The sequence below is a fragment of the Miniopterus natalensis genome, chromosome 1, assembly GCF_054644295.1.
Source record: "Miniopterus natalensis isolate mMinNat1 chromosome 1, mMinNat1.hap1, whole genome shotgun sequence".
Lineage (NCBI taxonomy): Eukaryota > Metazoa > Chordata > Mammalia > Chiroptera > Miniopteridae > Miniopterus > Miniopterus natalensis.
The window spans coordinates 148,234,827-148,258,491 of record NC_142081.1 but is presented as its reverse complement, the minus strand read 5'-3'; the positions used below and the strand labels follow the sequence as shown (position 1 = coordinate 148,258,491).

General features: G+C 33.3%; 1 protein-coding gene across 4 annotated transcripts in view; it reads left to right on the top strand.

Annotated features, from left to right (window-relative positions):
* SMARCAD1 (SNF2 related chromatin remodeling ATPase with DExD box 1) overlaps positions 1 to 23,665 on the top strand; it is an 82,121-nt gene that overhangs the window by 48,812 nt on the left and 9,644 nt on the right. For all 4 annotated transcript variants that reach the window (XM_016206006.2, XM_016205989.2, XM_016205997.2 and 1 more), the window contains 12 exons: positions 5,097 to 5,296; positions 11,377 to 11,467; positions 14,277 to 14,376; positions 15,060 to 15,119; positions 15,217 to 15,292; positions 17,259 to 17,394; positions 17,940 to 18,077; positions 19,548 to 19,643; positions 19,738 to 19,855; positions 20,076 to 20,197; positions 22,003 to 22,191; positions 23,279 to 23,397. In XM_016206006.2, the coding sequence (XP_016061492.1) occupies positions 5,097 to 5,296; positions 11,377 to 11,467; positions 14,277 to 14,376; positions 15,060 to 15,119; positions 15,217 to 15,292; positions 17,259 to 17,394; positions 17,940 to 18,077; positions 19,548 to 19,643; positions 19,738 to 19,855; positions 20,076 to 20,197; positions 22,003 to 22,191; positions 23,279 to 23,397 (1,445 nt within the window). The remainder of the gene's footprint in view (positions 1 to 5,096; positions 5,297 to 11,376; positions 11,468 to 14,276; positions 14,377 to 15,059; positions 15,120 to 15,216; positions 15,293 to 17,258; positions 17,395 to 17,939; positions 18,078 to 19,547; positions 19,644 to 19,737; positions 19,856 to 20,075; positions 20,198 to 22,002; positions 22,192 to 23,278; positions 23,398 to 23,665) is intronic.

Here is a 23,665-nt window from a genome sequence, read left to right as displayed (position 1 = left end):
TTTTTTTAAAGAATGACTTGTTTTCCTTGTCTAAAATTGAAACAGTACTTGCAAGAACAGAGGAGAAAGTAAAGTTTAGTCAAAATTCTACCAAAGATACCCACTACTTAATAATTATTTAGCATTCATCTATTTATATACACATTTTTATATTTAATATTATGTAAACAGGATCATATTTCCTATGTCATCAGTAACTTTAGACTTACTAGTAGATCCTGCATTCACAGAGTACTTTGTATTTCTTAAATTTTTTTGGTGAAGCTAAGTAACTTACAGGATTGTTAAATCGTCTTTGTCTTCAGAAAATAGTGCGAGAGCTCGGCCAGGCGTGGCTCAGCGGATGAGCATTGACCTAGGATCCAGACGATCGGGGTTCGATTCCCGGTCAGGGCACATGCCCGGGTTGCTGGCTCCATCCTCAGTTGGGGGCGTGCAGGGGGCAGCCTATCAATGACTCTCTCATCATTGATATTTCTATCTCTCTCCCTCTCCTTTCCTCTCTCTGAAATCAATAAAGATATATTTTTTAAAAAAGAAAGAAAATAGTTTTTATACCTTTCCTTAAGTACCAACACCCCTGTTACCAGCCCCCTCCACACACACACACACACACACACACACACACTTTGTGAAGATACTATAGAATTACATATTTGGGTTTAAAAAAATTACTTTGATTTTTTTTATTATTTATGCATGTATTTAGATTAACAAGTTAAATAATTCTGTAGGCTGTACTGCCCCCAAATCCATATGTATCCCCTTCCCCAACCTCTTTTCCACACTACAGATAACTTCTTTCACTTCTTTTGTCTGATTCTTACCACTTTCATATCTCTAGGTAATGTAAAAAACATAATCGTGTTTTTTTATTTTTCAGTTGCAGGCCTTATCTATTGACATATCATAGGCCTCATAACATTACTGTAGGATTCGCTCTCCTCACTGTCTAGTTCACCTCACGTGTCCATTTCCTATTCCCCAACCCTACCAATACAAGTTAATATGGTAATTTTGGAGATCATTTCTTAGTATCTACATTGTTATGACTATGTAAATGCCTTTTGTAGCTGAGCCATTTCTACATGATTATTTTATTTCCTTGCTCTCCATTTTGTTTTCTCTAGTTATTAGTTGTCTTAGTTTTTCTGTTTGCTTAGTTTTCTGTATACTTATTACTTCAACTCTAAACTCTCCCCCAGCTGTCTAAATTTACCTTCAGTCTTCAGACACTTCAGGTATCCTGTCAGTTTTATATTCTTTAGGAAGTGTCTTTTAGAGTCTCATGACCTGCTCTGAATTAGACTGGTTGTGTTATGGGCCAGCTGATCGGTCAGCTGTGGCCTTGGGATCTCGTTTCCTGACACTCTAACAAATCCTGTTGTCTCTCTTGTGTTGAATCTCTTGTTTCTGAATTCATGCATGCCTCTTCGTTTACTCCCTTGGTTTTGTAAATGCTTACTAGGAGGCGGATGAATAATACAGTGGAGCTAGATGACCTGGTTTTGAATCCCAATTTTGACATTTTCTAGTAATTTATATAACTTTAAGCAAATTCTCTTTGTTTCTCTATTTCTTCATCTATAAGTGGGGTATAATTGTAGTACTAACCTGTGGGGAAGTCTAAGGATTAAGTAAAGTAGAAGTCCATTTAATTGCCTGGCTCTTAGAAAATGTTAGCTACAGATATCCACAATGTTTTGCATTGGAAGTATTGTATATACCATCTGTTGTTTTCGGCTTCTCTCCCAATATCAGTTCTAGCCTTATTGTATCAAACTTTTTTTCTCTCTTTTTTAACCCCCTCTGGGCTTTTAAACAGATTTATGGCTGGTTACATTACCCACAGTACCTTGAGACATTTTTCAGCCTCTCTTGTGGTAATTTGGCAAAGTTCTATCCATTGGGATGTAAGCAAAGATATACAGTATTAGGATTTTTGGAAAGTGTCCTTAAAGGATCCCTTTTTCCTGTTGGTTGAGATGTCATTGTGTTAATGGGAACCACATATTGAGGATATTGAAGAATAAAGCAGAATTGTTGATTTTGGAACTACTATACCATATCTGAACTGCTTCCTTGGGTTCTCATTTATATGACAGAGAAATACACTTATGTTTTATTTACACTCCTGATGTTTTGGGTTTGCTATCACTCATAACTGAGCCTAATCCTAATAGATTCATCATTCAGTGAAACTTCCTCCTTGAAAATCTATCTACTGATGTTTTACATTTGTGGTCAGTGTAGATCTAAATTCTAAACTAGCAGCAATAATTTGGATCATCTCTAATGTTGGTTAGCTTGTATGGGAGGAGGGGTAGGGAGAGTGGGAAACTCAGACTGTTACATTTCCCCTCATTACCCATACAAGAATTACAGACATAAAAGTTAGAGTAGTACAATGACCCCTATGTGCTCATCACCAGCTTCAGCTTCCAGCTGATGTCTGATCTGGTTTCATCTATATCCTCATCTACTTCCTTCCATCTCTTACTATTTTTAAGCAAATCTCAGACTTCATTTTATCCCTAAAATTTTAAATATATATTCAAAAAAGGTTTTTTTATATTCCTTAAACAAAATCATAGTAACATTGTAACAGCTAATAAAAGTCATCAGTAGCTTCGTAATATTAGAAAATATCCATTCAAGTGTCCAAATCTCTAGCTTCTCATAAATGCCATAAATATTTGTTTGATTCTTTTACATTTAGTTAGAATTAGGATCCAAGTAAGGTTCACATACTGAGATTGCTTGATAGGTCTTTGTAACTCTTTTGATCTGTAGGTTCCTCATCCACCTCTCTTTTTCTTTCTTTTCTTGTAACATCATTGTTGAAAAAACTGGATCATTTGTTCTGTAGCTTCTTAGTCTGAACTTTTCTGGTTAAACCTCCTCGGTATAGTTGAACATGAACACATTTTTCTGAACCAGTATTTTCTGTAAAGTTATCATTAGAAGGTTAAATGTTCCCACCAGTACTATTAATGGTTGGTGTTGTGTTCTTTCATCAGGAGATGGTAGTATCTGGTTGTTCCTTTTTGTAATGTTAGCTTATCTAAGTCTTACTTCTCTAGGTTCTGACCTAATGAATTGATCTTCTGTGAATCAAAACGGTTCTTCCTTATTTCTGGCCTTATTACTCTGAAAGGACTTCCTAGATCCTAGATTATATTAATCTCCTTGTGAAAAAGTGCCCATGAAATTTTTTCTTTTTCTTGTAATACCAGTTGTTACACTTAAAATTATAAACCACATGATGACAGGGACTGTGTCTACATACTAAGTACCTTCACCAGTCAGGGTAGTACTTGCTAAAAATAAGAACATAATAAATGGTAGTTGGTTACAGTTAAAAAGGTTTTTGATGTTTTTGTTTAACTTTCAAGCTCTTAAATTTTCGTTATTTAGGGAGGTACTAGTTATACTGAAAAGAAAAGAGCATGGATTTTGGAATCTTTTACCTTGCTTTGTCACCTGGAAAATCAAAGCTTAGCTTATTCATCCAGAATTGGTGGACTGATCTTGTAATTGCTGTGAGAATTTAATGAATTAGTGAACAAAAGACATCTAGTAGTTTCTAGCACATAAAAAGCACAGAATATATGTTTCTTCTTTATTTTCTGGTTATTGGTGTTGGTTCTCTCACACATATACACATCACAAATACACACATACCACAGTAGGCATGAGATTTTTGTTGTTGTTCTAATGGAACCCTTAAAATCTTCAAGACACTGATTCTCATATATCCTGCTGTTTACATGTAAATCTTTTCTCTAGAAAGCACAAAGTGGGAGATCACATTGTGACTATGAATGTTGTCCTTGTGAAAGTGTAAAGTAGTATGCAAATAACTTTATATTTCACAGTGCCACTTTATGAAGTGGTAGGTTTTTATTTTTTAGCCCTGCAGTACATTAATAACATGGTTTTCTAATAGATTGGAGATTTTATTTCTTACCAACTTATTCTAGGTTAGATATGAAAAATGTTATATATATTATAAACTGCATTTTTATGAAATTATCTTGGAATATCCTGTAAGCATTTACTTTCTATTGCTTGAGATTCTCTGTGAATTTAGAAATAAATTCATAGGGATTATTTAGAGCTGTTAATGTGATTCTTGTTGTAACTTGAAAGAATATGCTAAATAAGATTGATGTGAATCAAAATCATGTGCTTTTATCCTAACAGATGATTTTATTTTTCTTTATTCCATTTTGGATTGTGGAATTTTTCTGTTTGCCCAACAAGCTTTCAGACAGCTATTTGGCTATCTAATCCTTTCACTAAAAATATTTTTCATAATGTTCACCAGCATATATTTTTCAACTACCTATATGGAAAATTTTTAATTCTATTACAGCTTTTACATTATGAAGTATTCATTGTGTCCTTTAGAAAAATAAATACAAATACATTTTGAAAGAAATTCTTTGAATATTCAAACAAAACAGGTGTTGTATTGAAATTAATTTTTAGAAAATGTTTTATCAAATTATTGAATTGGTCAATTAACCTGATTCGTGCAGTATCTTTTCAAGTAAAACTCTAAGCTTAAGAGTAAAATATCAACTGACATAATAATTGGAGTTTTGAAAGCTGAGGGATTGTACTAATGATAGGTAGGAGAAAATATGTTGTAGGAAGATTAATCATATTCTAATATGTCATAGTCACAGGAAGTGACGAAAACTGCAAGAGATCAGGTATGCAGTTATTACATTTTTGGTATTACTACCTTTGGTAAAGAAGGTGACTCTGAGATTTTGAAGACAAAACTTGAGACATGAACAATTCAGAGTTTCTCCTATAAGAGAACAGCTACCAGGGTCAAAAGTAACAAGTCTGGAATTGTGCATTTTGGGGAGAAAGATATTTTATGTCAGTGTTACTAAGTTTGAGATCTCAGAATTACCATAGTGAAACATGGGAATTTAAATGTAAACATGGAGAATCAGGTTTTTTAGCACCTAATTAAGGTCATTAGTAAAAGTTTAAATTAAGCTTTTTCCCTCATTAAGAAGTTTATACTGACTTTCTGTTTACTGGAACTGTTAAATTATTTTCTTTTTATGCCATAGTTCACAAAGATGTCCAAAACTAATGGCTTATCAGAAGATTTGATATGGCACTGTAAAACATTGATCCAAGAAAGGGATGTAGTTATAAGGCTTATGAACAAATGTGAAGACATTTCAAATAAATTGACAAAACAAGTTACCATGCTCACTGGAAATGGAGGTGGATGGAACATAGAACAACCCTCCATTCTGAATCAAAGGTAATATTTGATGTAAACACCTGTTCATTATTTCACCACAGTTGTATACAGTTTCTGAGCTTATTTCTATAATATGCCTAGGGAACTTAAATATGGAAGTGATATAGAAATTATTGTTAAACCCAAGGTTTTTTATAATGGCACATAAATGGTATATGAGTTGGTTTTCATTGATTTCCCCTCTCTTCCCAATCAGGATATTTTACTCCATCATATCATAAATTAGAGAGAGGAAATGTTATGGTCTTTTATAACCTATATTTTCCTTGTCTGATGGCAGATAATGTCATATATAATCACAGAAACTGAAAAGGTGGTTTTAGATACCCCTTTCTATAATTTGGTACTTCAAAAAATCAGCTGCTTAATTGCAGCAATGTAAAAATTTTTGTATTAGCTCAGTATCTTTTTTTATTTTTATTGATTTTTTTTTTTTTAGAAGGGGGTTGGGGAAAGAGAGGGAGAAGCATTGGCCCTTTGTTCCACTTAGTTATGCACCCATTGGTTGATTTGTGTATATGCCCTCACCAGGGATCGAACCTGCAACCTTGGCATATTTGGACAACGCTCCAACCTACTGAGCTACACGGCCAGGGCCTATTTTTAATCATTAAAAAAAAAATTTAAAAATGGTTAAAATATCCTGTATCTATGGTTAAATGTTTTAAATGCTTTCAAAAGCCCCGATTTGTAAATATATTTTTTTAGTGTAGAAACACATCAAAAATGAAAAGGACACTTTCATGAAATAGATTATATGAGGAAAGATTATTCCCTCAAACTGTTACTCTCTGTAAATACCTTGTCATAATTCTTGCAAAAAATAATTTATTTCTTATTTCTACTAAAACTAAATTATTTCTACTAAAACATTAGTCAAGCAGTCAGTACACATTAAGTCAGCATTTTGTAATTGTGAAAACAGCCATTTTGCATGGTGTTGGGATATTGGGATGGGGGAGATTGCTTTGAACTTCCTTTAAAAGTTTATTTAGTTTTAAGTGGTTTGGGGACTCAGAACTGTTCGGAATACTTCCTTTTTAAAAAATGTGTAAAATTGTTTATGGTGATAATATTTATTGTGGCAAAAACATGGAAACAATCTAAGTTCCAAATATCAGATAATAGAGTGAATTATGGTATATCTATACAGTGCAGTGTTATGCAACTTGAAAAATGAATTACATCTGTTCAGGATATTTCTGATAGGTATTTAATAAGATTAGCAGTAGGGCCCTGGACAGGTGGCTCAGTTGGTTGGAGCATCATCCCGTGCACCGAAAAGGCTGCGGGTTCAATTCCCAGTCAGGGTACATACCTAGGTTGCGGGTTCCATCCCTGGTCAGGGCACATATGGGACGCAACTGATAGATGTTTCTCTCTCCCTTCCTCTCTCTCTCTAAAATCAATAAACATCCTCGAGTGAGGATTTAAAAAAAAAAAAAAAGATTAGCACTAAGGTCTCATTAAAACTAATTGCCTTAGTTGGTGATTTTATTTACTTTTTTGGGTAGTTTTCTAAGTTCATGATCAAAGCATATTTGCTGATCTTGGTTAATTAAAAATCAAGGTATGGTTAATGGCCTTTAATAGTAAGCTACAATCTTTTCTGTGCCCTTCTAGGGTGCTATGGGATGGTGTAGGGAAACGTGATGCAGTTCCCACAAAGAAGCTCTTTTCTCTGTTGCATAGAAAGAACTATGGCCATGTCCGCAAATTCATCTCCTAAAAGTGTAGTTGGAGCTGCTCCTTCTTGTTCTACAGCATTGGATATGGGGAGTTCTTCACTCTACAAGACTTACCCAGTTGAGTCTACTTTATCATAATTTGGAGTTTAAAAAATCAAGTGCTTTATTGCATCACTTAAAAAATTTCTCTCTTAAACCCACATTTACAAAGTCCTGTTATTTGTAAATAGTATGATCAGGTAATAAACTATCCTTTCCATTAGACTGAGGATTTTTTAATGAAATATTTAATAGATGATAAAAGTAGTATCTTTTTAAAGGTTTTTACTTTTGGATCTAGTCCAAAGTGCAGCTTTAAAAACCTGTATATATGTCTCTATAGAATATTTATAGATGCACTTTTAGGGGGTGAAATTTGTTGTCTTGGTTTTTGTTTTTAGCCAAGGTTAGAGTTGGACAAACAGGTTTAATTGTTATACTGGTCAAGCATCAAGAAGTCTGTATATTTCTTATTATACAGACATTTCAAGTAGTTTCCTTGTCTTGGGAAAGGATTTATTAATACAAAGGAAAATATTAGACCATGCTGATGAATGAGCTATCATGCTTTTTCTTAACAATTTTTTGTAGCAAAGTTTACTTTGAAGCAAAATTATAGTAACTGTTTATTTTCCTATTACAAGCTTATATGAATTATATAAGAAGGAAAATGCCTTTTAGAGATAAAGGAAATACAGACATGCCGTAACTCCTCATTAAAAATAAGGAGGGAAAAATAAGATTTTTCGTATGTATCTCAAAATCATTACATTCATAATCTTTATTTTAAAATGTCAACGCTAAAATTGCCTAAGGTCAAAATACAATATACAGTGAGGGAAAAGGAAAAAAACTCAGTATATCCCCAGTTTTATTCCTACTATAGATATGTAGCCATCTTTCAAACTTTAGAAGTTTATCTAAAATTTATTAAACTTTTTTGCCCAGCCGGTGTGACTCAGTAGTTGATCGTCGACCCAGGAACCAAGAGGTCACCGGTTCGATTCCCAGTCACAGGGGGTTGTGGGCTTGATCCCCAGTAGGGGGCATGCAGGAGGCAGCTGATTGATGATGTTTCTCTCTCTCTATCCCTCTCCCTTCCTCTCTCTCCAAAAACCAATAAAAAAAAAAAAAAGAAAATTTATTAAACTGTTTTAACTGAAATGATTTTTCAGTGTTTAATATAAAATATAACATGTGTCTGTCTTTCTGGGCTAAATGTAACAAGGTTCTTTTGATCTTGTTCTCCCTCAACTTGACAGGGTGGTTCCCTATCCTGTTCCTAAACAGTTGCTATGAAGCCATTTGACAATGGTGTGAATGCAGATCTGTACTGCAGGTGTGGTTTAACTAACTCAAAGTACTATAATGTAAATATTTTAGTAGTTTGGGTACTAGTTTTATAGTACACACCAGTGTTGTAGCAGTGTTTTCAGCAGCCCTGTCACATTTACAGGACATAAACCTTTGGTCAACTAGCATCCTTAATCTGTTTCATACTTCAAACCAGCCTCTCTAGCCCTATATTTCTCTGCATTTTAAACTCAGATTTAATACATTGTACATATTCATGTTGTTTCTATTTCAGACCTTTCTTGCCTTTCAGAAATAATTCAATACTAGTTGCTCTGATAAGAGATTTAAACCCAATTTAATTTTTACTCTTAGAAGAAATCTTTAGTAATTCTGGATGGACTCCCCCCCCCAATAAAACAAGTAACTTCAAAATGACATGCTGCCTCATTTATTTTCATTGTATTAGAAAATCTTAAAATCATCTTTTTTCTTAGTGGGAGATAAGAAGACCTTAAAGACATTTTATTCCCTTATTGAGAAAAGAGCACTTAACTAATTGGAAGGCCTGGGCTGTAATTCTTATCATTTGGGTAACCCTGGCAAATTACATATGTGTCCTACATATGCAGACATGAGAAAACTGTAGAATGTCGAAATAAATGGAAAGTATGATTGTATGGTATTGAAATACTAGAACCCCCCTAGAGAAAGAACACAGCTGCCCGGTTTTAAAAATGTCACATGAATTAAATTTAAAAGGCCTTTGTCAAAACTGCATTTTTCATTGATCCTTTTACATTCTGAAGAAAGAATCTGTGATAGGCATTACTGTTGTGATATTAAGCAACAGAAAGTTACTTGTAATTTAGATAAACTTAGCAGAGGAGCAAATACACACACACAAATACTTATATTTTTAAAACAAATCTTTCAAAGCTATTTAATGTCCTGATCAAAACAGCTACTCAGAGCTCCATTGTGATTGTGAATGAAACAATTTTATTTGAATGAAAAATTCTTTGTAGTTGATTCTTCTCAAAATATCCTCATCACTTTTTAAAGTTTTATGTGTAGTGAAGAAAATTTAAAAGACTTGGTTCTCAACATGTGTTGGTAATGAAGAAATTCAGTAACTTCTGTTTATTTGTTAAGAATATTTCTTGGCTCTTTGTGATTTACATTGGGATAGTCTGTGTTGGCCCTCAAATGCATTTGTAAGTGGTGTAATATGCCTACCTCATCACATTCACCATTTTCATGGAGTATATGTGGGATGACTTAAGCATTGTGCAGGATTCAAAACTAAGAGAGACCTCAGTGTTGACCAGAATGGGTGGGTCAGAGAGAGGGAGAGAAAGGGAACTCCTTCATGTTTGCTGTTTAGTGGCTAGGGGCTGAGCACTGGATAGGTCCCGGATTGGATACCCGCTCTGCCAGTGCACACATGGATTTGGTTAGCTATATGACCTTGGACAAGTTACTTAAATTCACTGAGTTCCAGAGAACTTCTCGTCTGTGAAATCAGGATGATAATAGTATCTACTTTATAAATGTAGATGAAATGAAGTAATAATGCATTAAAGCCCATAACAAAGTGTCTGAAATGTTGTGAACATTCCAATATTAGCATTTATTCTTGCCACTACTGTAGTAGAATTCATTTGGATCTGGAAGTTAAAATATCTTTGATTATAGGTTGTATTTATTAATACTTTTGTAGTGGCATAGAAAAAGTATTTTGTCCAAAAAGCAATGAACTTTAAAATGAACTGTAAAGATTTGAGCAATACTGCTGATTTTCCCCCCTACCCATACTTTTCATTTTTTCAAATGGGAAATGTTTTATGGATTGTATACCCCACTGTTGAAACATAGATTCTATCCTGCGTCTTTTTCTCCTGTTCTAATTAAAGTGCCTTGATTTCAGAATCTGACCCCTTAACTATTTATTATGCCATACTTATGTTTAGACCCCTTCCCTGTGGACAGATAGGATGTGTGTAACAGGAAATTAAGGAGACAAGACAAAAAGCTGGAAATGGGAGGCATGGCCTTGCCCTAGGTTTTCATATCAGATGGGTTGTATGCTGTCCTAATGAGAATGAGAAAAACTTCCAAGTGACATAGACTTCCTGTGTTAAAACCTTAGCCATACACTTTGTAGCTATGCAACCTCAGGCAAATTACTGAGCCTCAGGTTTTTTCATCTGTTATAATGATATTAACTATTTTTATAGGATGTTAAAAGATTAAGTGAGGAAATGTTTGAAAATGACCTTTGTGTATCTATATATAATAGATGTTCAGTAAGTAACTGCTATTAGTTTTTAACCACTTGAACTTATAGAGAAAACTACTGTTTTCATCCATTATAACCCTCCCCATATTATCTTCCAAATAAGTTATTCCCAGGGATTAGTCTCTTTAACTTGTTTCCAAATTAAATAAGATTTTTGACACTTGCCTGCTGCTTTCTCCTCACTGATGTTCATTGGTGTCAATCAAATTTACATTTATTCATAGTTCAAACATGAATACACAAATACATACATGCTTCAGAATTAAACATACTACACTGACACGCAAGGTGCTTGGCATTCATTCAGAAAGTTTATTAAATCAACCTGTCAAGTAGCAAATTATGCTTGTGTTTTTGTCCTCATACTTTAAGTTTCTTAATGTGCTAAAATTCAGATCAGTACAATGCAATTTTCTAGTATAAACATTAGCTTAGAAATATGTTATCATAGTTAATATTGCAGTTACTCAGTTAATTTGGTGACATTGCGTTATGACCGAATAGGGGAATTTTTTTTTTTTTAATTCTTATTGCCAGAAGAAATAAATCAGCAAATACAGAATAAAATATGGCAAGATAAAAAAAAAGTACTATATTTTGGGCTCATTTTCTTAAGTATAAATAGTTCATAACAATAAATTAAAAGGTAAGAGTAGACCTAGTGTTTCAGTTTTTGTGTGCATTGTAAACCTAAATTTCATGTGAGAAAACTAATGGAAGTATAAATCTATAACATTTGGTACCTCTCTCTTTATCAGTTTATTGCTCAAGCCCTATCAGAAGGTTGGTTTGAATTGGTTGGCATTGGTACATAAACATGGACTCAATGGCATTTTGGCAGATGAAATGGTAAGTAATAACTCTATTTCTAGGATTTGTCATTAAAAGGCATCCTTCCTGTCATTTAAAAAATGAAATTTTCCCTCAACTCTCTAGTTTATTTCCCTCACCTCAGTATCTATATCCCTCTAACCCCTCCCAGTTTTCTATTGCTTGTCTTAGCTCTAGCCTCCTCGCTACCCCAACCCCCGATGCATATTGGTTTATTGTCTATCTGATTATCATATTAATAAACGTGTTTTATTTATTTTTTAAATATATCTTTATTGATTTCAGAGAGAGGAAGGGAGAGGGAGAGAAAGAGAAAAAACATCAATGATGAGAGATTCATTGATCGGCTGCTTCCTGCACGCCCCCGACTGAGAATCGAGCCCGCAACCCGGGCATGTGCTCTGACCGGGAATTGAACCCCGATCGCCTGGATCCTAGGTCGATGCTCAACCGTTGAGCCACGCCCGGCCAGGCTGTGTTTTATTTATTTATATATGTAAAATACTAAATGAGATCATATTATATGTGCTTTTCCTTAGCTGCCTTTAAAATTTATCATGGATACCTGTTCTTGTTAGTAAATAAATTCATACATTTATCAGCAACTTCATCGATATCATTTCAGCTATTTTACTTTTACTAGATGTCTCTGAGTTTCTATTCTTTCCCAAATCACATTTACTTAAGCTAGACTTGGGAAGTTTATTACGGCCAGTAGTCCAGGTACTGTCACGTAGAAACTTGACATTTAACCTTACCTTCCTTTCTCTAGCTATACTTTTTTCAAAGTGTTTATTAAAAATGAGTCATGTTCTGTGGAGAAAATGTGTATTGAATACATACATATTACACTGTGTGTTAGATTTCCAAAATAAAAATTAACACTGACAGTGATCTTTGTTCTCTAATTAGCTTCTAGTAATCTTGAGTGCTTCGACGTTTTCCACACATATGTCATACTAAAGCAAAGATGCTCTTTATCTCATTAGGAAAGTGAATAAATATCTGCAGGATTTTGAAATAGGTATAGCAATATAGAACATAGAATATAGCAGTATAGGTGTATAGTATTTTACAGTTATGGAAAAATACACATGGGAATTTGATCTGGGTTTTGGGTCCCAACTTCGCCTTTCATGGGCTATCTGCTCCTTACCAAATGACCTAATCTCTCAGAACCAGTATTAATAAAACGTAATTTTTATGTCATAAAATCTTATATTTGGTATCAAATGAGGTATATTATGTGAACCTGTTTTTGTAACCTGTAAAGGACAATATTTGTGATAAGTTAGTATCTCAGTCTGTTGGAACTACCGCAACATCAAAAGGGTGGCTTAGAAAGCAGAAATTTATTTCTCATAGTTCTGGAGGCTGGAAGTCTAAGATCAGGGTGTTGGCTGGTTTGTTTTCTCTTAAGGCCACTCTCCTTGGCTTATAGATAGCCACCTTTTTGGTGTGTCCTTGCTTAGCCTTTTCTCTGCGTGCATACATCCTTGGCATCTCTCTCTCTATCCTTTGTTTTTAATCCTCACCTGAGGATATGCCCATTGATTTGGGGAGGGGAGAGAAACATCAATGTGAGAGAGACATTGATTTTTGTTGCCTTCCATTCGTGCCCTGACTGGGGACCAAACCCATAGCCTGGACATGTGCCCTGACTAGAAATCAAACCTACAACCTTTCAGTATACAGGATGACACTTCAACCAACTGAGCCACCGTGCCCAGGGCGCTTTCTCTTCTCTCAAGATGGGGATTGGTTCCCTACCTTAATTTAACCTTAATTACTACCTTAAAGGCCCTATCTCGAAATATAGTCAGTTACACTGGGGGTTAGGGTTTCAGCACATGAATTTGGGAGTGAGGGACTCAGTTCATAACAGATGATAATGTTTATCTCCCCTGAGTAGCTAAACCTCTTCAGTATCCTTTTTAAAAAAAACACCATTTTATTAATGTATAATTTACTTGTAATAAAACATGCGCATGTTAAGCTTAGTGAATTTTTACATACATGTACCCCCATGTGATCACCTCCCAGATCAACATTTTCATCATTTCAGAAAGTTCCCTAAGTAACACCACTATTTGGATGCCTGTCACCATATTTATTTGTTCTGATTTTGAACTTGATATGAATAGAACCGTAACAGTATATCCTGTTTATTTCTGGTTCTTTTGATGCATCACAAAGTTACTGAGATTCATCCGAGTTGTTACATGTATCAGCATTTTTTTATTGGCATATAGTAGTCCATAGTATAAGTATGCTGCAACTTGTTTACCCATTCTTATGTTGGTGGACATGTAGCTTCCTTTCAGTGTTTGGCTATTATAATAGAACTAGTATGAACATTCTTACCCAAGTCTTTTTGTGGATATATGTTCTCGTGTGTTCTGAATATAGTCTTAGGAGTGGAATTGTTGGGGAATAATATGGTCTTATGTTTAACTCCAATTAGTCATTGGACTATCATCCTCAATCCATTTAGTATGTACTAAACATTTGCTTTATATAAATAGTTACCAAAAGTATATCCTTTATATGCAGTGCAAAGGTCTTCCATATTAATGTATGTCACATATTAACTAGCAGTTATGATACATCTTGCTCATTAAACTAAGTTGTCATTTCATTTGGAGATTTGTTTCTTTTATCTGTCTTTGAGAACTGAGAACCTAGTAGAAATTCTCATAGAGTTGCATTATTGGGAAATCAAATAGAACCAGAAATATTTTTTTCTTCTGCATTTTCCAGTATTATTTGTTTGTTAATTTGTTTACTTTTACATTTCATATATTGTCTTTTGAACTTTTAATTTTAGGGCCTAGGAAAAACTATTCAAGCCATTGCATTCCTGGCGTACCTCTATCAGAAGGGTAATAAAGGTCCTCATTTGATCGTTGTTCCGGCATCAACTATAGGTTTGTACTACTGTGGACAGCTACGCTTGACTGTGTACTATTTTATGTAGGGAGAAGAAAGCCATGTGTATATGTGTGATTCCTTAGTTTGTGGAGATGAATAGTTATTTCTGTGGTCTCCTTACAGTGTTTTTCTCCTCTGTGTGTGTATGTGGGTTTGATTGTACTAGAGGTCTTTTGAAGAAAATAACTCAAGTATAAGTCTATTATTATAGATCAAAGGCCATTTGATAAAATGTACTTTGTTTTCATAATACTTATAAATTGTCTTAATGAATAAGCGAAACTAAGTGCATTTAAATTTATAATTAAACATTTATTGAGTCAGAAAGTATGCAGTTCATCCCTACCCAAATAACTTACATTCTTGCTCAATTGATTAGATGTAGACTAGAGTAAGAGAATATATGAACATAACTAAAAATACCATCTCTTTAAGTTGGAAATCAGTAATCACTTATAAATACAATGGTTCGTTCTCTGCCCTTTATTTGATGCCACCTCAAAAAAATTGTAATCATTAGGAGTAAAATTGGGAAGGCTCTGTGATTTTTAAAAAATAATCACCTTGTATTATTTTATAAGAATAATTTTTGGTCAAAATTTGTCAAACTGTAGTGTTCATTTTCCTGCATACACATATTCTGTTGTAGCAGATGCAAGTAATATCTCTTGTTTCATAGATAACTGGTTAAGGGAAGTTAATTTATGGTGCCCCACTTTAAAGGTGCTCTGTTACTATGGTAAGACTTTGTCATTTTGCTTTTAACTTTAAAAATTTCTTTAAAATTTTAACAAACAATAAAGTATAATAACTGTATATATTGTTTTAAATTCTAGGTTCTCAAGAAGAACGTAAACAGATAAGATATAACATTCATAGTAAATATGAAGAGTACAATGTAATTGTGACCACGTAAGTACTGAAAAAACACTTGGAAAGAAATTCTGTGCAGCTCCCAAATTTTAAAATATATATTAGTAGTAATATGAAGGAAAGCTTATGCTAAGAATTGTGCAACTAAAATAATGGAATGATTTATGATGAGAATTCAGGCATTTTTCAGTTTGGTGTGTAACAGCAACATAGCAGTTTTTCCAAGTACATCAGGTGACTGACAGTAGTTATTAAAGGTTTTGTCCACTTGATTGAAAATACAGTCTTATAGTAATACTCTGTCAGTTAAAGTAGCATTTAAACTCATACAACTCAGTAACAAGAAAATAAACGAAGGACATAAAGAGACATTTTTCCAAAGAAGACATGCAGATGGCCAAGGGACATGAAAAGATTCTCAACATCACTAATCATCAGGAAAATGCAAATTAAAACCACAATGAGATACCGCATGGCTATCATCAAAAAGTCAAAATCACCTTTGTTGGCAAGGATTTGGAGAAGAGGGAACCCTTATACATGGTTGGTGGGACTGCAAATTGGTGCAGCCACTATGAAAAACATAATGGAGAATCCTCAAAAAACTAAAAATCATCTTTACAGCCCAGCAATTCCACTTATGGGAATTATCCAAAGAAAATAAAAACACTAATTTGAAAAGCTATATGTATGTCTATGTTCATTGCATCATTGTTTACAGTAGCCAAGATATGGAAGCAACTTAGGTATCCATCAATAGATGAATCAATCCATAAAGAAGATGTGGTATATATGTACAATGGAATATCACACAGCAATAAAAAGGAATGAAATCTTGCCATTTACAGCATAGATGGACCTAGAGGGCATTCATGCTGAATGAAATAAATCAGACAGAGAAAGACAAATACTGTATGGTTTCACATATGTATAGAATCTAAAAAACAACAACAACCAAACAAAATAAAATGAAAAGAGACCAAAGAGATAGTTGCCAGAGAGGAGAGGTGTTGGGAAATGGGTAAAAAAGGTGAAGGGGAATATAGTTAGTAACTTTGTATGGTACCAGATGATTACTAGAATTAGTGGGTGATCACATTGTGAGGCATAAAAATGTTAAATCACTATTGTACACCTGAAACTAATATAACTAATATAATATTACATACCAACTATAATTAATAAATTTTAAAAATAAAAACAAGCATTTCTTTATAAAATAATAAAGTAACATTTAAGATATTCCGCCAGGATGATTTATAATATTTCTAACTTATGAATAAGTATTAATAATAAATACAATGAAATCTCAGTGAAAATTTGAGTTAGAATAGAAATAGGATGGAAAATACAACCGAGTAAGTTAATCATTACTTAGTAACTATTTGGCATAAATATCTAGCAGAGAACTTGATGCTCTCATTTTATCATATAGGTTACTTCAAGCATATTAATTATAGGCATTTAATTATTTCTCCTGACTTCTGTAGGAGACAGTAATTAAAATAATCCATCAGAATTCTTTTTTTGTTGTTGTTAATAAAATGGACACAGTTTTTTCTATATAGTCTTGTACTGCTAGCTGCTATTATTTCTTTGCTCTACTCTACTAGTTTAATACAGTAGTATTATGTTCTTAATAGAAATGCCTTAGCTTAATGTCCTTTTTTCTGCTGCTGCTTAAAATATAACAGTTCATGAGTGTATGTCAAGTGCAGATTATCTATAAATTATGAAAATTGGCTTCTTCCTAGGTATGTAGAAGTTGACTTTTACAATATAACATTTAAATTTTCTTTTAGCTACATATGGCAGCTTTTTTAACTTGGTTACATGTACATCCATAATTGTTGAATAAAGTACATTAGTATTTATTTGAGCACCAACTAGTGGTATCTTAGATAACGGCTATTAGAAGTGTATAAATAAAAATAATTTTACAATGCAGTAAATCTAGGCTCTTAAAGGTATAACTCTAGAGATCGCTTTTTTCTTTTGGTAACAGATATAATTGTGCAATCAGCAGTTCTGATGACCGTGGTCTCTTTCGACGACTAAAACTTAATTACGCAATTTTTGATGAGGGCCATATGCTGAAGAATATGGGCTCCATTCGCTACCAGCACCTTATGACAATTAATGTAAGAGAGTGTTCTGTGAATTTTTCCAGTTATGATAACATTTCATATTACATATTTTAATGTATGTAATGTTTTATATCAGGGGTCAGCAGACTTTTTCTGTAAAGGGCTAAATAGGAAATATTTAATGCTTTGTGGGCCATTTAGCCTCTGTTACTTGTTCTTTTGCTATTTTTTTTTTTTTTTTTTACAACCCTTTAAAGTTGTAAAAACCATTCATAGCTCATGAGCCTCAATTTACCATTTCTGTCTTGTTTGGTAAACTCTGAATATTAAATATAATCTACTTTCATTACCTCATAAAAGTGATCTGGGGATGCAAGTTACCTACCTATAAAGTGAAACCATTAGTTGTACACATTCTGCCTTAAAGTACAACAAGTAATAATTTCTCTAAATTACTAACCTTTCATTGCAGAATGGTACATTCTTAATAATGGTTTTCATTTTTTCTACCCACTGAGGAGAGTAGAAAAAGGAGGATGTGGCTCTAATAAAAAAAAAAGCAAAAAACCCACTAATCTTAATTTTACCTTCATTCACAGGCAAATAACCGTTTGCTGCTCACAGGCACACCTGTACAGAATAATCTGTTAGAACTCATGTCGCTGTTGAATTTTGTTATGCCACACATGTTTAGTAGTAGCACAAGTGAAATACGAAGAATGTTTTCTTCTAAGACAGTAAGCATAAATTCATATTTTCTCCTAAATAGGTTACTTTGTGTTTTACCTGGGTCATCTATTTTGTCTTGTTCCTTGTTTTCATGGTGCATATGCACTATGAAATTTAAGTAGTTTATATTCCTATCCTTGGATGAGTTGAGGAGTTGGCCAAAACACAATGGGAAATAGATTGGTGACTCCTGTAATCAGTGTCTACAAGTTTGGGTTTTTAAGATCCTAATTTTCTGAAGAATGACAATTTTAAATTAGTGGAGAGTTCCTGCGTGTAATATCTGGAGAAAGTTTGATCATTGCTTCCTCTTCATTAAAATTAGTTAGGAAAATTAGCATTTTTTTATAGGTAAACTGTAGAACTGGGCAATGGTTGAAAATTCCTATACTGGGACATACGTTTTGAAATAAAAGTTCATAAATACAAAGCAACAGGTTTCTAAAAGTTACAATAAAGACATCCTTTTAGATGAAAATCTTGTTAATTTTCTCCTGCTTGCTTAGAGAAAGTACAGTATAGCCTTCAAGAACTTCCAAATTCTTCAATACAACGTTTACATAGATTCTTGATTCTCCTGTCACACACATTTTTGCAAGTGTTTTCTAGGATATTCTTCTGCAATTAACTGCCTTTTTACCTCTCACTAATGTATTTTTTTCCCACTTGATGACCTAGCAGTTCATAGAATATGGAGGATTCCTTTACATTTTAGAATAAAATTCCACTTTAATTTTCCAAAATTAACAGGTTTCGACTAGCAACTATCCCCGTTTTTTAGACCACATACATGATTTGCATCACCTGTACAAGCTTCTTTTAGGCCATTTTCTACAAATACAAGATTTTTTCCTCTCTCTCACCCCTCACCTCTTCTCTCCCCACTCCCTTTCTCTCTTTCTCTCTCTCTCTCTCTCTCTCTCTCTCTCTCTCTCACACACACACACACTCACACATACTTTTTCATGAAGTTCTCCAGGTAATTTGTAATGGCTTATCAGTTAATGACTTCTGAAAACTAACCTAGTATACAGTTCAATTTTATTACCTTAGCAGAATGCAGTTACATGTCATGAAACCTCAAAATACATATGGAACTTTAAGAAGTAGATTATATTGCCCAGCCAGGTGTGGCTCAGCAGTTGAGCATCGACCTAGGATTCAGGAGATTGAGGTTCAATTGCCAGTCAGGGCACATGCCCGGGTTGTGGGCTTGATCCCCAGTTGGGGGCGTGCAGGAGGCAGCTGATCAATGACAACTCCCTCATCATCGATGTCCCTTCCTCTCTCTGAAATCAATAAAGATATATATATATTTTTTAAAAAAGTAGATTATAGCCCAGAATTCAGATGTGAAGTTCCATCTAGAATAAATTGAGTTTCTGTGGAAAACAACTCAAATTTTCATATTGTGTAATATTGTTATTGTGATCATTAAATGGATAATTTCTAAAAGGATATGTTCTTATTTCACTTAGAAATCAGCAGATGAGCAAAGTATATATGAAAAGGAAAGAATAGCACACGCAAAACAAATTATAAAACCATTTATTCTCAGAAGAGTAAAAGATGAGGTAACTCTTATCTGCATATTTTTATTATGATTGCTTTTTAAAAATGTTTTCCTCCTTATTTGATCGTTTTACTTATACTGGTTTCCTTTCTCAGGTTCTCAAGCAGCTACCCCCCAAGAAAGATCAAATTGAGTTGTGTGCAATGTCAGAGAAGCAGGAACAACTCTATTTGGGTCTTTTCAACAGATTGAAAAAATCTATCAATAACTTGGGTATACTCTGATTTTCACAATTTTGCATGAAAAATAATCTTGTACTGGGGCAGCATTTTGTTTAGTCATATTATAGTGGGCGTCACTCGTTTTTTTAAAAATTAGTTGGAATTTGAAGACATAATTTTAAAACTTTTTGTTTGCATTGAGATATATATTTCAACAAACTGCTATCAGCTTGTTTTTTTTGTTTTTTAAAAAATGTCTCTTTGGATCACAGAGAAAAACACAGAAATGTGCAATGTCATGATGCAATTGAGAAAAATGGCCAATCATCCTTTATTGCATCGCCAATATTACACAGCTGAAAAACTCAAGGAAATGTCCCAGCTTATGCTAAAGGTAAAGGTTTTATCTTATGGCAACAGTGAGCTTTATTAACACTGTTAAACATGCAGTTAAATGGTTAGGCTAAAAACTCAGACCATTGAACTTTAATAAGCATATTAATTCTTTAACTACATTTAAGAAAAATATGTTTTAAGACAGAGTTCAAGATAATTTGGGGGCTATAAGAGCCAAGAAGGGTTGACATGCTACATCAGGAGTCAGCCAGCTATTGCCTTAAGGACAAATATGCCAGTGTCTTATTTTTATAAATAAAGTTTTATTCTAACACAGCCATCCCCTTTTGTTTTAGTATTGTCTGAGACTGCTTTCTCAATACAAGGGCAGAGTTGAGTATTTGCCCAACAGATCATTTAACCTACAGAGTCTGAAATATTTACTATCTGGCCGTTTGCCGAAAAAGTTTGCCAACTCTTTAGCTAGACTTCGTAATATACCACTTTATTTATTTACTTTTACTAAAACATTTCTCAGATTTTATGGCTTGGGTAGTGAGTCATTTTTCTCTATTTTTTTCATTTTATTTATTATTTTGTCTATAGTTTTAGCCATTACTCTTTATTTTTACCTCATTCTTCTTTAGCACCTACCCTTATTTCTTCTTATAAGTCATTGTATTGAAAGCAACCATGTGCTTTAAAAATTTTTTTAAATATTATTTTAAATTTTCTTAAATATTATTTTAAATTTACTATGGAAAATTTTAAACATGTAAAAATAGAATGAAATCCTCTGCCCATATAACCATCACACATTTTCAAGTTACCTGGAATAACAATACTCTTTGTTTCTTTTTTATCTATTTAAGTATAGTTGGTATACAATATTATATTAGTTATATTCATTTCAGGTGTACAGTATGGTGATTCTATATTTTTATACCTTACAATGTGATCATTCACTAATTCTATTCATCATCTGCCACTGCAAACTTACCACATCATTATTGACTATATTCCTCTTCATTTTTTCACCCATCCCTTCTCCCCCTCCCCTCAGGCAGCCATCCCTTTCATCTGTTTTCATGAGTCTGTTTTTGTTTGTTTTGTTTGTTCATTTGCTTTGTTTTTTTTGTTTGTTTTTGTGTGTTATTTTTATATCCTACATATAATTAAAACCATATGGCATTTATCTTTGTCTGATTTATTTCACTTAACATAATACTCTCTAGGTCCATTCATGTTGTTGCACATGGCAAGATATCATTCTTTTTTATTGCTGCATAATATCCCATTATACATGTATACAACATCTTTATCCATTCATCTATCAGTGGACACCTAGGTTGCTTCCATATCTTGGCTATTGTAAATAATGATGCAGTGGACATAGGAGTGCATATATCTTTTCAAGTTGGTGTTTCTGTGTTCTTCAGATAAATGCCAGAAGTTGAATTACTGACTTGTATGGTAGATCTGTTTTTATTATTTTATATATCTCCATATTGTTTTCCATAGTGTTATTGTAATCCTTTAAACAATCATTTAAACCAATATACAGTCCCACCAACAGTGCACAAAGCTAACACTACTCGTTTCATCTAGACCCCTCACCAAGATTATTTTGAAGTAAATTCTAGACCTTAGTTTATCTGTAAATATTTCAGTATGTTAATTCTAAAACAATACTTTCCCCACTTAATTGTATCTAAAAAATCAATATTATCTTTGCTAAATCTGTCACACTAAAATTTCTATGATTTAGATATTTTATCAGATGTGAACAATTTTATTAGATTGTTTTGATCATATAAATTATCTTAGTTTTGAAGTATGTGTATTGTTTTGTTTTGCTTTGAGGAACCTACTCATTGTGAAGCTAACCCTGACCTGATCTTTGAAGATATGGAAGTTATGACAGACTTTGAATTACATGTACTTTGTAAACAGTATCGACACATTAATAACTTCCAGTTAGACATGGACTTGATTTTAGATTCTGGAAAATTTCGAGTCTTGGGACGCATTTTGTCTGAACTAAAAGAGAAGGTATTAAAGAAGAATGCTACTCCTTTTGTATTTTCCCAATTAGTTAAACTTTTTCAAAAACAATTCTGGCATGATTTGACTTTCTTGACATTTAAGCCTTTGTTCTACATTCTTCTAGAAACTAGTATTTTTTGCATTTGGGAGATATGTAGTAGTTCCCCCTTTATCTGCCCTTTTGCTTTCTGTGGTTTTAGTCATCAACAGCCAAACATGGTCCAAAAATATTAAGTGGAAAATCCCAGAAATAAACAATTCATAAGTTTTAAATTGCACGCTCTTCTGCTTTGTGATGAGATCTTGTGCTGTCTCGCCCTGGACACAAATCATCCTTCTGCCCAGCACATTTACACTGTGTACACTACTTGACCATTAGTCATTTAGCAGCCCTCTTGCTTATCAGATCTACAGTTGGTTATCAGATCGACTGTGTATCGCAGTGCTTGTGTTCAAGTAATCCTTATTTTATTTATTAATGGTCCCAAAGTGCAAAAGTAATGATGTTGGTAATTTGGATATGCCAAAGACAAGCTGCAAAGTGCTTCCTTTAAGTGGAAAAGTATGTATGGATAGCAAAAAGAGTATATGTAGGGCTTGGTACTATCTGTGGTTTAGTCATCTACCACGATCTTGAAATGTATTCCCTGCAGATGTGGAAGTCCCACTGTATATGGGCATATATTTTCCTGATTACTTTTTCAATGTCGAACCTCTGAAAGAAAAATATTGATGTTTTTAAAAAATAATGTCATTATTTCATAGGTGACTATTTGTATGATTGCTTCAAAATTAGTATTTTGAAGATACCGTATTAAATGGTTACTTAAGTAATACTACAGTTTATATGTGAAATCGCTTAAATTTGTAAGATCACAGTCCAAAGAGTACTTTATGGCTATTCCCATGAACTGTCCTTACAAATCAAATTTGAAAATTGAATTTTAGTTATTAAGTTTAGAAATTAATTTATTTATATACAGTCTAAAATAAGAATTTACCTTAATTATGATTTTTATTAAAGAAGCAGTTGATCATTAGATACTTAAAACTTTTTTTCCCATGTATCTAATACATATATGTATTTTCACAGGGTGATAGAGTTGTATTATTTAGCCAATTTACCATGATGCTGGATATTTTAGAGGCTCTCTTAAAACATCATCAGCATAGGTACCTCAGATTAGATGGAAAGACTCAGATTTCTGAAAGGTTGGTATAATTTAGTTCCAGAAAATCTCTATCCACCTTACCCTCAAATAAGCGTAAATGTTTGAATTTTAAATGTCTAGAGCACTTGATAGAATTGTATTGCTTTGAGTCTTATATGTGGTTATTTCAAATCATTACTTTAAGATGAGCAACATTTAATTTCTTTGGTCTGAATTGCATATAAATATATTTTGAAACAGTTTTATAATTATATACTTATCAGTGTTTTTCTCTTTAAAAATCATTCAAAGTCTAAGGCACCTTATCT